The sequence below is a fragment of the Tachypleus tridentatus genome, chromosome 10, assembly GCF_004210375.1.
Source record: "Tachypleus tridentatus isolate NWPU-2018 chromosome 10, ASM421037v1, whole genome shotgun sequence".
NCBI lineage: Eukaryota > Metazoa > Arthropoda > Merostomata > Xiphosura > Limulidae > Tachypleus > Tachypleus tridentatus.
Window position 1 is genome coordinate 32686576 of NC_134834.1, and position 18237 is coordinate 32704812.

At 34.5% G+C, this 18237-nt stretch overlaps 1 protein-coding gene across 13 annotated transcripts in view; it reads right to left on the minus strand.

Annotated features, from left to right (window-relative positions):
- Window positions 1-15253: 15253 nt before the first annotated feature.
- Window positions 15254-18237, minus strand: part of LOC143229017 (protein Obscurin-like) — a 207836-nt gene continuing 204852 nt past the window's right edge. For all 13 annotated transcript variants that reach the window (XM_076460653.1, XM_076460652.1, XM_076460649.1 and 10 more), the window contains 2 exons: window positions 17228-17290; window positions 15254-15653 (listed from right to left, as the gene is read on the minus strand). In XM_076460653.1, the coding sequence (XP_076316768.1) occupies window positions 17251-17290 (40 nt within the window). In that variant the 3' untranslated portion in view covers window positions 15254-15653; window positions 17228-17250. The remainder of the gene's footprint in view (window positions 15654-17227; window positions 17291-18237) is intronic.

The window sequence follows — 18237 nt, forward strand, 5'->3', positions numbered from 1 at the left end:
AATGCACTAATGAACGAGTGAGGCCTTAGTTAAAGCTGTTACTAAATTTAAAGTCAGCAACACTTATATATTTAAGAATACGTTAATTTGGAAACGGTCCCTTATTTTATTTTTTAATTATATAGATCTAACTCAGATACACTGTCGTCAACGGATCCAGGCAATAAAGACAAGGGTAAAATAGATAATGAAAAAAAAAAGACAATGGAAAAAAAGACAAATAAAATTACAGAAACAGGTAAAAAAGAAGTAAAAGAGTGTCTTGGAAAACAGTATCAATAACAGCTAATCTAAGCCTAAGCCAATTATGGAAAACATGTAAAGAAACTTAATCAATATTTAAGCTGTTATTAATATGGTTTCAAAATTTGTCTTTTTATACAGCAATTTCTAAAGCACAGAATTTATCTAGTTTTTACGTTTTACCTGAAATTTTCTTTATATTTTTTATCCATTAATTATTGCCACTTATCATCAACACCATCATGTTCGACAGTTTATATTGCGAACAAAGCAAATTATAAAGACATATTTTTTTATTATCATCTTGACAGAAGCTACTTAAAAGTTAATATAGTTTTATTTTGATAAACTCCAAAATTTTTGGTACCTTGTCATGTAACACTTACTACAATTAGGTCCGTTTATTTATCCAAATGTATGATAATAGTTGATACGTATGATTTCTTCCTTGCTCCACTTCCATGTTGCGATTGATTGTAATATTCCAATGGTGTAAATAAATACTTCACCCTGAAGTTGCTGAGCAAACTCATTACTTGATAATTTCAAGATTCAGTTATTCAATACATTTAAGAGGTAAATATAATAAAAGTGGAGAGAAATATAGTGTACGATTGGTTATCAGAAGACCAGAAAATAGCTACATTAAAGGAATATCATTTTTACCCACGCAGAAAATGTTTTGTTTGGATATTGTTCTTAAACTGACCGGTACACCTTACCTACCCATCTGTTAGTGCAGCACTTCCCACGCACCTAAGGTTACAGAAATATCGCTTTCCATATTTCTTCCCTTTTCTTCGTCCTTTGCTTTTTTTTTTTTAATGTTGTTGTTTGTTTGAGTTGGTAGAAGTGGTGGGTGGATTTTCCGTTCACCTGCTATATCGACATACATTCAACTTGTATAGTTGACTTAGTTGATAAAAGAAATAGCTGTACGTTATAACTTTTACAAGAAGAATGTATGCAAGCGTGAGTAAAATAAACTATATGAAATCACTCATTATATGATATCACTCACAAATGGAGAAAAGATAAATTCGTCTTCTTGTGTTTCTTGTTCCCCGCTAGTACAGCGGTATGTCTCTGGATTTACAACGCTAAAATCAGGCGTTCGATTCCCCTCGGTGGGCTGAGCAGATAGCCCTTTGTGGCTTTGCTATAAGAAAAAACCACAAACCACAATCTTGTGTTTCTTAAATACTCGTTGTTTTTACGTAACGTCGAATATTACGCTTTTTACTGGTAGCTCCCTCATGTGGTGTAAAATCCACTACCTTGGAAGTATGTGGATTAAGACAATGATGTTGAGCAACAACATCGTACATACAAGCATTAGTAGTAAAACTAGTACATGTGACACCTTAATAAACACTTTACTTGCTGTACAATAAATGGCACGTTTTGGATGAATATTATTTGGTAGAAGTTGTGGGGGAAAAAAAGTAGCAGGTTGTAAGATATTGGACAAGGTAATTTTTCACAAAGATTTTCGGCAAGAATATCCTTCACATCTGATTTATTGGGTATACCTATGGTTACGTAGGAAATTCACCAGAGGGATTATTAATTTCCGCTTCGTATAACAAAGTTTACTTTATGTTTGTTTATCTTTTATTGTAAATGGCAAAGTATCCGTATGGTTGTTTGAATTTCGCGCAAAGCTACACAAGGGCTAACTGCGCTAGCCATTCCTAATTTAGCAGTGTAAGACTAGAGGGAAGGCAGCTAGTCATCGCCACTCACCGCCAACTCTTAAGTTACTCTTTTAAGAACGAATATTGGGATTGACCATAACATTATAACGCACCACGGTTGAAAGGGCGAGTATGTTTGGTGTGACGGAGATTCGATCCCGCGACCCTCAGATTATGAGTCGATGCCTTAACCATCTGATCATGCAGGGCCTATCCTTATGGAAGCAATTACTCTGAATCGAATATTACCACCTAGCTGTTGTTACCCACCGTTAAATTTCCTAGTGACAATATGAACTTAAAACTATTGAGTCAAATACTACGATCTAACTATAGAACCGCACTATTAAATATCCTAGTAACAATACGAACTTAAAATACTATTGAATCGAATATTACCACCTACTTATTGTTACCCACAGTTACATTTTCTTGTAGTAATACTAACTTAGAAACTATTGACTCAAATATTACCACCTGGCTATTGATATCCACAGTTAAATTTCCTATAGGTGGTATGGACCTATAAACTATTAAGTCGTTAATATTTCATTTAGCTAAAAATACATTTCTCAAATTATTGTTTAATGCTCTTCGTCTTCGTGAATCTAAAAGATCGTGTTTCGCGACTCGTCGCCTCAAAAATGCGCTCCGCACTTTGAGGCCATGGGTTCACTATAAATGTCACGGTTAAGTCTCCTATTTTGTTAGAGAAGTTTTGTTTTGTTTTTATTTCTGGATTTTGCGCAAAGCTACACGAGGGCTACCTGCACTACATTAGACAAGACTAGCCAAAATATTGGCGGTAGGTACTGTTAATTAGCTACTTTTTCCGTAGTCTATAAGTTCAAAATTAAGGACGTGCAAACACAGGTAACCCATCTGTGACGCTATCTGGACCCCGTCACACTAAACTTGCTGGCCCTTTCAGCCGCAGGGGCGTTATAAAGTAACGTTTAATCCCACTATCCTTTGGTAAAAGAGTAGACCAAAAGTTGGCGGTGGGGGGCGATGACTAGCTGCCTTCCATCTAGTCTTACACTGCTAAATTATGGACAGCTAGCGCAGATAGCCCTCGTGTATTTTTGTACGAAATTCAAAAACAAACAAAAACTACCTGGAAATTGTGAATGAATATACAACTAAATAGTAAACCTTTCATTGAGAAGAAGAAAAAAACAAACACATCACAAAGTCGTGCCCTAATTCACAATTAAATATTTTTTAAAGGTTAAAATCGAATAGACTTAGCATTCGTTACGGAGTTTCTAGGAAAGCAAATATAAATACGTTCATAATTTATTCTTTCTGCACGATCACAAATAAATGAGTTTATGCCCAACCTGCAAACATACTACTTTGTCTCGTTAAATCGTTTGAAATGTTTCTAATAATTCCTCAGTTAAGTATTTTGAAAAAAAAACAACAACAAATCTATACCTTTAAAACTTTCTTTGCAATATGTATTGTGTTAGTAAAGCGATCATTTACGTTACTTGTATGTTTGTGAAATGGGTATTAAAATGTGAATTATTGTTGTTGCCTTAACACGTGTGTGCCACGAATGTAAATCTGTCCTCTTTTTCGCTTTCAAATTTCATAAGTCTTCTCCATTGATATCGAAACGATAATCTATTTTAAATCCTGACAACAACATGATACAGTTAGGTGTCATTCTCACGCCACCCCCAGTATCATGAGAGCGAACTGCCCACCAGATGGCACAACTATACTGAAAACAAGGGTAGGTCATGAACGACTTGAACACAAACGTGAGAGACCTAGGATTTTGAATGACACACTTTTATTAATATCTTGCGTTTTTTTCTTTTCTTTTGAAAAAACTGTCTGTTATTACTACATTTTATTCTGTTGGATACACAAAATATATTATCTTCAGGATAGTAATTACAAAATACACACATTTTCTTTTTTTTTTGGTTTGTTATGTTTCTTTGTTAACTTCACGCAAAGCTAAACGAGGGCTATCTGCGCTAGCCTTCCCTAAATTAGCAGTGTAAGATTAAAGGGAAGGCAGCTAGTCATCACTACCCACCGCCAACTCTTCGGCTACTCTTTTACAAACAAATAGTGGGATTGGCCGTAACATTAGAACTCCCCCGCGGCTGAAAGTGCGAGCATGTTTGGTGTGATGGGGATTTGAATCCGCAGCCCTCGGATTACGAGTCGAGTGCCTTAACCACCTGGCCATGCCGGGCCAGTTTGTCATGTATGTAAACAAAAACAACAGTCAAATGTTCGTCGATTTTACTTCATTTAATTTGCAGTCAGTAGTAATATTTTTTTCTATAACCTTCTATATTATTGTGCAACACTCGGCCGCTTATTGTTCCAGTATTTAATAAATATCAAAATTAGACAAGCAGGACGTGATGTAAATATTAATAGACTTGGGCTGTGGATCCAAGGGTTCGAGATATTACCAAAAAACACTTCTTACTATAGATCAGTAGATACACTATAAGTTTGTGTAATTGTCTTGTTTTAGAGTAAATCCACAATAGGCTATCTCTTACGCCCACCGCGGGGAATCAAACCCTAGATTCTAGCGTTGTAAGTCCGTAAACTTAACAATGTTCCACCGCTATAAGAGAGATGGCAAACTCCCACTACATGAGAGTATACCTAAGAGCTGATGGTGGTGTTATCCGTTCAAAATTAGGAACAATTATCCGCGAATAGCTCTTTATTTAGCCTTGTGCGAAAGTGATACTGTTATATTTGTTTAGTTATTTAAGAAAATTTGCTTTTGAATCCGTAGATTTGAGTGATTGGAGGCTAAGATTAGCATATAAAAATCTTTCGGGATATAATAAGTTTTTATTTTATTATTTAATATTATGCCTCTTGATTCCATGAAGGAACATAGGGCCGCAATCGCTTGCGGATTCATTAACAGGCTGGTTTTTTAAGTGAGTAGATTGTTAGCCTACCGCACAACCCCCAACCAGGAGGAGAAACTTTAGCCGTCCCTAATTTTGCAGTGTAAGAGTAGAGAGAAGGCAGCTAGTCATTACCACCCACTGCCAACTCTTGAGATACTCTTTTACCAACGAATAGTGGGATTGACCGTCACATTATAACGCCCCCACGGCTGAAACGGCGAGCATGTTTAGCGCGACTGGGATGCGAACCCGCGACCCTCGGATTACGAGTCGCACGCCTAATGCGCTCGGCCATGCTGGGCGTATAATAAGTAGATCGTTACCAGACTGAAGTTGTATTTAGCAACTGTAAATTAAAAGAAAAGTATTCATAGCAGTATGTTTCTTTCAGATGTTTCCATACAGCCATACGAGGGTTACCTGTGCCAGCCGTTCCTAATTTTGCAATAGAAGTAAAGAAAGGAAGGCTAGCCAACAGCACCCATTTTCTATTCTTAGTTGCAGTGTAATGATATTTTTCAGTCGTTCTTGTAATTCACACAAAGTTTTAAGCGCGAATTTGCAGCAAAGGGACGCAGGGACGTACGTGTTCACCGGGGTTATATGTGAGCAGACCTCCCCTGGAGAGTTCTCCCGCCTAATATAGGATTTAATAATTTAATATTCTCAGTTTCTCTGTATTATTACTCTCACTGGAATGAAAGGTCCTCGGCTGGGACAGCGGTAAATTTTCGAATTTACAACGTTAAAACTAGGGGGTTCGATTTCCCTCAGTGGACGCAGCAGATATCCCGATGTGGCTTTGCTATAAGAAAACATACACGTTTTAATGTTTTAATTTAACGTTTTAATTTTCCTGCTGACCCTCCCCTAATAAACATTGTCCCTTATCCCTTATGCTCCCCAAATAAACCATCCTAGAAACACCACTGACGGGACGCAAACCATGCTCTCTCAGATTCACAGTATGGCATAAAACCATGTAATGGGCTACGCCTAGCCCATTCCTTATACATGTGCATAGGAAACGATAAAATGGGGAACAAAAACTAGACCTAACTTACATCGTGCCTGTATTTTGCGAGCTAAAGTGATGTAATTTGGGGAAAGGCTCTCTATTTAGCGTGAATTTCAATGTACGATCTATTAATCTAATGAACTGTATTAACAAAAAGTGAAGTGTCAAATATATATTTTCAAATATTTATTGCATGACTTCAGTTTTGTTAAAATTGATCCGAATTCAAAGTTATTTTCTTAACTGGCAAAATTCTTCAAATTTTGTTATATGTTTTAAAGCTGGATATCCAAACTACTATGGTGTGAAATTAGAAATATCACTTTTTTAAATCAGGGGGTACGTTAACCAAGTTATTCTAGACAGTTTAATAACACGTATTATGTTATTTTCTATATAAAAAAGAATTTTAATTCCTTCGGCTCCCATTTTCAAAACTAATTGTGATTCTTGGTCGTTTTTACCCTTGCTAAATAACTAGCTATTTTAAATATATAATATATTTGGACAAATATCTTTTTACTGGATTCCACGTTGATTTAATACGTTTCTCAAATGAAAATGTAATGTTAAAATTTGCATCTTGAGCAAAAAGAAACAAACAAAACGACTGTAAAGAAACAGGAGATTCGACGGAATCAGTGCATCAGTTCAATAGTATTCAGGTAAAATGATACAAACAGAAAGTTATTAGAAGCCGTACATGCAATGAATTACTCACAGAAGCCATAAAGCAACAGCAAAATTAAGTCAGAGAGAAGGATTAAGAAAAGATTAAAACTGTGACGAAGGGAATGTTAGTTTTCTTTTCGTTTTAGGTGGCTATTTCATCTTTCGTCATGTGTATTGTTGCAAGTGTGGTTTAGTCGGCAACACGACCGAAACATTTTGTACTTTACGGCATATTACAAGCTTGAATCATATAAGACGGACCGACTACAATACAGATCATATATTTTACTGAATGTCACAGATCATAACTAACGATCAGCGCAGTTCACTTTTTCTATCTGAAAAAATACGAAAACGTAACCAAAACACGTTTGACTCGTGTAATCCGTCCACCTAAGCCGACTCCGAAAGAAAAATGGTCCAGTCCGTCGCGTTCCAACACTGTTTAGAAACTCATGCATGGACGGAATTTCTCCCTCGTCCACCCACAAGAAAGAAAAAGTCAAATTATATACGAAAATATACAAATTCTAAAAGCAAATCTTTTCTAAGCCGTCAGCCATCTAGATCTCGCTCTTACAGTGGTCCGGGATATTCCGGTGGTATTTAGCCATTCTCACAAAACGTTTTCGAATGAAAAATGATCTTACATTGTCACAACAGGCATGGTCACACATACAGGGGGATCGGAGTGGGAGTGGCGACGGATGAATCTGTGTGAACAAGGTTATCATAAGAGAAAGGCGGGAAAGTTTAGAAGTGGCATGATTCAGAGCCCACGGGAGCTTCGTAGTTCAGTCTTCAGATTAGATGGTTCTGCGAAGGAATCACATTATTTTGTTGCGTACTTTGTTCACAGCTATTGTTACATCTCACGGGGAAGGAGAGAGAGGAAGCTGTTACATCAGAGGAGTTTGATACAGAACTATGTTTTACCGTGGGAATAGAAATATTTACATAATGATACATGGTTAGATAAGTTCAGCGAGAAAAAGAGAGGAAGTGATATTGTATTTTAAAAGCAAGTGTTTCATAGTGTGCTAAGTGTTCTTACCTTTTTATTGCCTCTGGTCAAAACATTTTACGTGTACAAAAGGTAGCCAACTTAAAAGTAAAGAAAGGGATCAGTCATAAATCCGTGATATCAAAAACGTGTCAAATAATATAAGAAGACATACCCTGTAAAAATGTAAAAGTTGGGAAGCTAAAATAAAAAAGGGAAACTTGGTTTTCTTTTTTTTTTTAAATATAATAACCAGTTAGAGGCTGCCGTTAAAGAAGCAAAATTTCTATAGAGGGTAGTATTAGATAATGTCCCCCTTCCTTCTTCATTTTGTTATTAAATCCCTAATGACTTCATTAGATGCTCATTGCGTACCCTACTTTGTGGAAGATCGTAATTGATTTATTAAGATAATTAAGTATTCGTGAATTTAAATTCAAAGACAAAAGCCTATAAATACATGGAAGTGTACTCTATTTCAGAACACACGCACAGTTTTAAGTTATCGTACAAAGAATTGCGATAACAGTGGCCTGTGAATTTAAACTTCATAAATGTTGTTTTAGTCTTAATAACGTATTTTTCTGTAATCCAGCTACGGAAGTTTTGAAAATAATATTCTTTTTTTTCTGTCACGTAAGGATTTTTTACACATATGGAAGAAGAAGAAATAATTCTTACTTAGAACAAATCATTACCTCGTTTACGACAGTGAACATTTTTATTATTATGTTTGGATTCTCGAAGAATCGACCAGACTCTCGGGTCGCGATTGACCTGGAGAAATCTATAAGCCAGTGGCAGTTAATATTTTAAGCATAACAAAAGGTGACCCGTTTTCAATACTGATTTGATTCCTCAAATGTAAAAATGCATATGGCGTTTTGTGAAGAAATATTTACTTGATGAAGATAAACGGATAACATTTTCATATTCAGCACACAGGAATTAACAGTAGTCTAACCTAAAAATTTCAAGACAATGAAATCATCGCAGGCCTGTGTGATTAAACCAGCCAACTCTGGGTGATGGAAGCTAAAAGTATAGAAAAAATGTGCCCTATTTCAGTGGCATTTTTTTCTTTATCTCCACATTTGGAGCAAAAATTCTGAAACAAAATAGTCCACGTACACCTTCGGTCAGTTTCAAGTTACACAACCAGAAATTACAGTAATCGGGCCATTTATGTCTGGAAGATGAAAGCTAACATACACACATAATGGATCATTTTTAAATTAAGATAGTGCTGCTTGTCCAGTTGAAATAAAGAAAGTGGGTGGTCAAATGTAACCTTCTAGCTGTGGAGAGCAATTAGTCATTAAAAATATCAAATATTATTCACAAAAGATGAATATATGTGTTACGTGGTTCACACCTTAGCTCAGGTTAATATCCACTGCTAGAAATATATTTCACGATGTTCTTCCTTTTTCTCACTACCTGTTTCAAATCTTCAACAAAAAGAAGAAATTACTGTTTTTTGACTTATTTTAATATCTTTTAACTTTTTCTTTCACGCTGAAACTTCACACTTATATAATGAGACCTATAAAACATTTCTAACTTTTGCAACTAATTGAAGGGTCGCAAGTTCGAATTTCTGTCATACCAAACATGCTAGCCCTTTGAGCCGTGGAAGCGTTATAATGTAACGGTCAATCCCACTATTCATTGGTAAAAGGGTAGCCCAAGAGTTGGCGGTGAGTGGCAATGACTAGCTGCCTTCCTTGTAGTCTTACACTGTTAAATTAGGGACGGCTAGCGCAGATAGCACTCGTGTAGCTTTGCGCGAAATTAAAAAAAATAAACAAAGTCCTTAAAAATTGTAACTATCTGTATCCTGATATGGTATATATTACTAAAACGTTTAAAATCAAAGAATCTTCAATTCAAAAACTCAATTAATTTCCAATACACCTAGAAAGTTTGGTTGGATTTCTTTAGGTATTAGAAACTTTGTATATATGCATGCGCGTGACTAGGTGAAAAGAAATGCTACCATAACAGTAACTGCTTTCTGGTAATAAAATCAAAATTATATGAAATAATGTATTAAATCTAATCACATAAATGTGATCAGGTATTAATCACTATTGTGTGTTACTTTTTCATAATTTATTAAAGCCAGCAGTAATTAAATATTGTTGTTTTTTTCTACATGTAAATTCCACGTACACAACTTCAGCTGCAAGGGCAAACTATACCTTGTATAGTTAGTTACCTTGCTATGAAACAAATGTTACCGACAGCTTTCGTATGGTTCCTATAGCTACGCTGCTGTGCAGCTGATATCATAAACGTGTAAAACCCATTGGCAACACTTTACAAATACGTGGGAATCAAATCAATATGTTTATTTTGGTAAGTTAAACAACAACCTGATTACTGGTCTTTAAAAAAATATTCGCATTAAATTACAGAGAGGATGGTTATAATGTCATTAACCCCAATGGTTAATTTCTTTTATTAACATGCTAACTGATGCAATATCGTGGTTTTAAATTGCTACTACATACTTTAAAACAAGCTACAAATAAGCTGTATAATAAAATGTGATTTGTAATTTTTAAAAAGTAAGTATGTTTTCACAAATAGACACCTTAGATGCTCCCGCTGTTGTCGTTTTAACACAGAACTACACAACGAACTGTGTGCACTCTGCTCTTCGTGGGGAATCGAACCTCAGATGTTAGCATTGGAAGTCCCTAAACTTACCAATAGGCTCTTAAGATGAAAACGTAGAACTGTAGGTCCATTATAATTTATATGAAAAACGATATGTTTACTCCAAGCTCCAAATTACCAGAAAATGGGCATGGTTTTGATTTATAGGCCCGTTCTCTGAAAACAAATGTCCGTGGTTCACGCTCCCTTGCTGCAAAAATTCATTCTGACTTTATGACAGCAAGTGCGTTATAAGAGTAACTTTTCTATTAGAGCAGCCCAAGAGTCGATGGTGGGTGCTGTTGAATAGCTCCTTTCCAAGTAGCCTATCAGTTCCAAAGTGCGGGACAGCTAGTGCATACATTCCTTATTAAAAACAATTTTTTTCGTCTTTTTTGCATAGCAAATGTGGTGTGTTTTTTTTTTCTGTAAAAGAGTTATAGTTTCTTTCGGGGAAAGCCACATTGAGTTCTCTACTGCGGAGAATCGAACCACGAATTTTAACATAGTAGGTCCGAAACTTACTGCTGATCTTTATATGCAAAAAACGGCTCGTTTGGGCTGAGAAAACACTTTACATAGAAGAGCGAACAACGTTTCGACCTTCTTCGGTCATCGTCAGGTTCACAAAGAAAGAGGTAACTGACCGGAAGCTGACCACATGTTTGAAAGGGGTTGTGTAACTGTGAACCATCAACATAATTTCACAAAACAGAAAACTGAAAAACAACCTTACAAAAAGAGACATTAATTGCATAAAAAACCTAAAACAAGACAAAAACATAAAAATTCTAAAAGCAGATAAAGGTAACGCTATAGTCATAATGAACACGAATGAATACATCCAAAAAAATGAATAACATCCTATCAGACACGAACAAATTTAAACCAATACACACAAATCCAACAAAGACACACGAGACGCAACTGAACAAATTACTACTACAAATGAAAAAAGCCAACACAATTTCACAAACACTCTATTCCTACCTACGTAAAACCGACTCACGCACACCGCAAATATACGGCATCCCCAAACCTCATAAACCAGATTGTCCATTACGACCAATAATGTCCACATATGAATCGTTTAATTACAACCTTGGTAAATACATAGCATGGGCATTCTCCAAATATGTAACATCAGCCAGCTCATTTATCAAAGTCTCTTTTAATTTCAAGTCTAATCTAAATCAACTTAATCATAAAGCCTTAATGGCCAGTTTCGATGTTATATCCCTCTTTACAGAAGTTCCAACCACTGAAGCCTGCAAGATAGCCTTAGAACTCTATATCCGAGACCCTAACCCAACTATAGAAATTCCCAGTAACCAGTTAGCAACCCTCATAGAATTCACCACGATAAAGACAAACTTCATGTTCAACAACCAAAACTATATACAAACAAACGGCCTAAGCATGGGCAACCCAGTATCACCAGTTCTAGCCAATATTTTTATGACACAAGTTGAAACACAAGCAATTAACACAGCATTACATCCACCACTATACTGGTATAGATATGTAGATGACACGGTTGCGGGATTCAAATCTACAGAACACATACTTAATTTTTTCAATCACATTAACTCTATACATCCCAACATCAACTTCACATGTGAACAGGAAGAAAACAATCAAATATCATTTCTTAACCTCAAAATTACAAGAACTGATACACAATTTCAAACAGAAATCCATCGAAAAATCACCCATACTGGACTATACATTCCTTGGGACTCAGCACATGAAACAAAACAAAAACTCAACATACTAAGAAACCAAATAAACACAGCCATAAAACTATGCTCACCAGATAAACTTAACGATGAATTAGACAAAATAAAACAATACTTCACCAACATCAATAAGTTTCCTCCACAAACCGTAGAAAACATTATACGCACACACCTACACAGAAAGCAAAATCAACCAACTAAAGTAAATACAGCTCACGAATCAAAAAACCACGAAATCATATACTGCTGTATACCATATATTCCCGACATCAGCAAACAAATAACCAACATTTGGCAAAATTAGTAACAAAATATGACATTCCAATTAATACCAAATTTATTCAAAACCCGGCACAAAACTGAGGTCTATACTATGTAAAACTACACTGACAAACACCACACCAACATTATTTATAAAATACAATGTGATAACTGCCACGACTTCTATATTGAGAAACAAGTAGAAAAATGGAAACCAGATTCAAAGAACATAAAAAGTCACCTTCACACGTTTTCGAACACTGCAAGTCAAATAAACACAACATAACCATAGAAAACACTCAAATACTAAATAAAGAAACAAACATAAACAAACGTAAAATTAAAGAAGCCTTACTTATACAACAACTTAAACCCAAAATAAACCAATATAAAGGAACGCCTTTATACCTATATTAATATAATAAATAAAATTATATATTCAAACATCTAATACCGCCCTCTACATTTCGACACACAGTTACACAACCCCTTTCAAACATGTGGTCAGCTTCCGGTCAGTTACCTCTTTCTTTGTGAACCTGACGATGACCGAAGAAGGTCGAAACGTTGTTCGCTCTTCTATGTAAAGTGTTTTCTCAGCCCAAACGAGCCGTTTTTTGCATATAAATTTCTCAACAAGTGGGTTTCTCGTCATCACTGATTACTGCTGATCCACCGAGTTTTACAAAAGTAGAAAGAGAGCAGCTTATTTCTACTACAAGGTTATTTTAATATACAAATATTAGGAACGTCATTTTGTAATGAGCGATACTTACTGAAAGCCCCTGGCAAGTACAGCGGCAAGTCTACGGATTTACAACGCTAAACTCAGGGGTTCGATTCCCCTCGGTAAGCTCAGCAGATAGCCCGATGTGGCTTTGCTATAAGAAAAACACACACATACTTACTGAAAAGGTTGGAGGTCTTATAATTGTAGAAATATAGAATGGCTTATTTTTACCACAAGACTATTTTACGTCTTATCTTTAAAGTGACTATTTTCCCATAACTGGCTTTCAGACAACAAAAACAGTAGAATGTATATGTTGTGGGTTTAAGCACTCAATTCTTAACCTTCTATTCGTTTTCCGTGGTTGATATCTAGTTCGCCATTGCGTTTGGATCATGTCTAATATATAGAAAAGCCTCAAAACTATGACTGTAGAAATTTTCCATTATAAGCTAACGGTAATGATAATGACAAGAAATGGACATTTTTTTTTAAATTCTCATTGTAAACGTTTTGGTTTTAATTTATATCAATTTCATTGTTGTTACACTGCTGATTTGATAATTTACTTACAGTTAATGTAGTAGTAGAAGTACTCATCTAACTGTTTCTATCTCTCTAAATGTACATATATATGGTTGGATGTTTCGATTGTTACAGCACTATGATAGCGAACTCGAAGAAATCACGGTGCAAAAATATATGTTTTCGTGATTGAAATGTTCACTATCAGAAGCCTACGTATGAATATATAATGGTGTAAATAACAAATGTCTATCGGTATGCAGTTTACAATATTAAATAAAACTATTGCATAGTTGTTGAAAATGTTACTTTCTTGACGAACCACGAGTTTTAATATAGAGTGAACTTGGATCATTGACCCAGAAGAATATTACTGTCGTAGAAGCTAGGCTAGTAAATAATGATAATAAAGTGATAATTTTTCTTGGGTTTCAACTTATAGTCTATTATTTACATGTTATGATAAACAAGTTACACGTTGAAGTCCAAGCATTTGGAATTACCTTTAAAAATTTATGTATCATTTATTTCTTGCTTGCTTCGAAAATAGCACAATCGAGAATTTCCGTGTCATCTCCTCTACCCTAAGAAATTTTGTGTAGTATACTAGTGCCATCTGTTGATGACTTAATAATCAGAAACAAAAGTGTATCTATGAATTTTTCTTCCGGTATCCAGTTAGAGTTATCAAATTAAATATCAGTGTTGAATGCATTTAAAAATGGCACCTAAATGTACAACAATCGGTCAAAATGTTAAAACAAAACCATTTCTATCTTTCTCGAAAGTTTTATTAGGGCTCTCTCACAAATACTTTATCAATGATAAAGTTGAAACAAAAATATGTCTTAATTATTACCTTGGGTAGTTTCAGAGAAAATATAAAGTTTTTACCTAATGACTACATCTATTCATATTAAAGCCCAAAATTTCTCATAGTAATAAGGTGTAAAAATACACTAAATCATGTTGAATTAATATTGCCAATATTTGTTTTAATAACAAGTGGTAAGTTGTGAGTGTCTTTCTGGGTAAGCATGATTTTAATATAATTATTATATTTTAAAAAGGATTCATTCTTTACACATTCCTAAAAGAAAAACTTATAAAATAGTCTGATATATAGAAAATCCTCAACGCTTTTGAAAACTATGACTGTAGAAATTTTTCATTATGAGTTAATGGTAATGATAATGACAAGAAATGGACATTTTTTAAAATTCTCATTGTAAACGTTTTGGCTTTAATTTATATCAATTTCAATATTGTTACACAATGAGGGCTATCTGCATTAGCCGTCCCTAATTTAGTGGTGAAAGACTAGAGGGAAGGCAGATAGTCATCACCACCCACCAACAATTCTTGGGCTACTCTTTTACTAACAGATAGTGGGATTAATCATAATGTTATAATGCCCTCATGACTCAAAGGGTGAGAATGTTTGGTGGGAGAAAGATTCGAACCAGTGACCCTCAGATTTCGAGTCAAACTCCCTAACCACCAGGCAGTGCCAGCTAGGATTAAATGAACACAATAGTGGTTCAAATGTTATCTATATAAAAAAAAATTGGTTAGGCTTAGTGTACTTTCAAAAACTGCTTTCTGTATTCTGTCCGTTAGGGTATCCTTATGACAAACAAAATTATGTACTTATTTTACATTACAAGACTGACAGTTTGTGTTTGTTGTTTACTTTAAATTTAGTCTGGTAAGTGTACACAGCCTGTTTGTATCAATTGTTGTTTTAGACTTAGTAGGTGTGAGGATGTTTATTAAAACATTAGTTACAACCCACTCTTCATCACAATAATTTATTTTGTTAGAATGCAAGTACACAAAAGAAACCAGTGAATAAAAGGAAACTTGAAGAATAAAACATAATTTAAAAATACTAAGTTCAACAATTATCAAACGTTTCAACTCCAAATTATTTTCCCATCAATACTTTACAGCTGCCCTGATAAAGAAATATTACAGTGGGGAATAATTTCCTGTTGATGGAACTGAATAGAAATAAAATATTAAATATATTTAACATGTTACAGAAACAATGTTACAACAAAAATTCTAATATTATTTGCCCATTATTTGCATGGTTATTTGTAAAAGCTAGAACTTACATCATGCCAAATTAGAACAATTGTTTTAAACAAAGGCAAAAATACACAGATCACTGTTGGTTCTGCACAAAAAACCTGGAAAAAAAATAAGGAACAATGAGAAAATCAGTATCTAATCACAAACAAATATATATCAAATATCAAAACTGTCTTTTTTACACCATCAATGTTCTCCTGTATTACATAATCATGAATCTACAAAAGCATATTTTGTGTCTCAAAATTGTGTATCAATTAACCTGTAATGTACATTAAGACAGCTAAGAGACTTTGTGTAACTAGTGCCAATTTTAAATCATAATAAAAGACCAGCTTTCAGTAACATATTTGTGAAGTTATATGGTAGTACAGATGTTGGTGACTCAAGACCACACTATACTAAAGGGTAGCCAAAAGTATAGAGAAAATATGAATATATTATCCTCACAAAATGTATTTATCTGTGCTACAAGGTGTTCGGAAAGTCATTGTGCAGTTTTGTAATCATATTTTATTCAATCTATTTCAAGCCAACAATTGATAACGGTGTTTAGAAACAAAATAAGAAGGATCCAGGCCTGTATTGATGCCAACGGGGCTCACTTTCAACATTGTTTGTAATTGTCATTCATATTTACCTCTTGTATTCTATATTTAAACATGTCTGTTAATAAATATATAAGTGCACAGCGACTTTCCGAACACCCTGTACAAGCAGACATTAAGCTTAGTATCTCAGAAACTGTAAAGAAAGGAACAGTGTCTTCAATATCAAGTGTATTTGTACAGCCACTAATACTAGAATATGTTTTTAGAGACAAGAAAAATAATTCAACAACTTCATCAGAATATACTGTAGTCATAATATATTAGAAAACATGCATATCACTTACTTTTTCATACTGAATAAATAAGAAAAAAAAAGAAATAATAAAACACAAACTTGTATGTTTGTTTTGTTTGTTTTTGAATTTCATGCAAAGCTACTCGAGGGCTATCTGTGCTAGCCATCCCTAATTTAGCAGTGTAAGACTAGAGGGAAGGAAGCTAGTCATCACCACTCACTGCCATCTCTTGGGCTACTATTTTATCAACGAATAGTGGGATTGACCATCACATAATAACGTCCCCACGGCTGAAAGGGCGAGCATGTTTGGTACGACGGGGATGCGAACCCACAACCCTCGGGTTATGAGTCGCACGCCTTAACCCACCTGGTCATGCCAGGCCAAACAAACTTGTATGTGCTGTTCAAAAAGCATAACTTAGATAAATAAGGTATTAAAACAATAAATACCAGACATTGAGAACCTAGCAACTCATAAACAAATATGAACAAAATACTTCATAAATGTACCCCAGAACTGTGTTACACCAACATAAGCCAATTAAGAGCTTTCTACCACAGTTGTGTTACACTACTCTAGAACTGTCATGACTTTTCAACTGGAACTGAGTTGTACCACCATATTACCAGCAATTAAATTTCTAACAAATTGGTGTTGCAACACTAAATGTATTTTCTTTATGAATTGGTATTAACCCAAACAAGCACAGTGAAATATTGTAATTATTAGAGGTAGCACCAATCTGCTAAAGTTTAGATACGAAAAAATAAAAATAAACTTAAGATAATAGTTTACTACATTAAGTTGTATAGTCACATTTACCTGATGAGCACTGAGCACAGAGATTACAGTTCTTCATATATGCCAGTCTCTAGGAACAAAGACCTATAAAATAAAGTTCTTTGATTTATACAGCCAGGTGAGTTTAGATATAATTACAATTTCAAAAAAAACCCAAAAAACTTTTAATTCTTCATGATAAATTTCAGTTGCAAACGTGTATCTATTTATTTGCCAAAAGTATCTGTCCATTTTCAACCTGCATGTTACGGGTGAAATACTTGTAACATTCAGCGTCATCATAGTTTTAGGTAAACCTCTTGTAGATGTTTTAAACAGAAAATGAAGCAACATTAAACTACAGAGAATTCTTAACATCCAATGTGAATAGCATTTGTATTACAAAAAACTTTATTACTGGACAAAAAAACAAACAAATCATTCATAGAAAAATTATATAATAAGGGAAAAGGAATTATATTTTTTCCCTTTGAACTTTTAAACAGAGATTAAACTTAAGTGAGACACCAAGACAAAATAATTCAACCCCATTCAATGCATATGGAAGATAAACAGGCATCTAGAAAATGACACAGTGAAAAGAGGAAGGAGGGGGGGGGGTCAGAGTAGAATACCAACTCTTCTCTGTCCCTCCCAGGAAAACCCAAATGGTAAGTGTTAGATATGGTAGCAAATTGTTCCATTAGTTTCCCAGTAATAAGCAGCCACGAAGAATATCCAAATAATATTTTACATTCTCTTTAATACAGTAACATGTAGAATAAATTACCTTGTATTAATAACACATTTATGAAAATAATATCAATCTCTTACCAGACTTTCTCTTCTTATGTAAATATTACTTGATTTGGGTATAACAGAACTTTCTTCACATTACAAAGTAACATATGAGATAGTTTTGTTATTTCATAAAATTGATGGTCATAATATTTCTTGAACTATATTCTTTATAACTTGTAAAGTTCTTTATATAGACAGACAAAATATAATTTTCATCATTCTATAATACAGAATTTATCCTATAATAAACT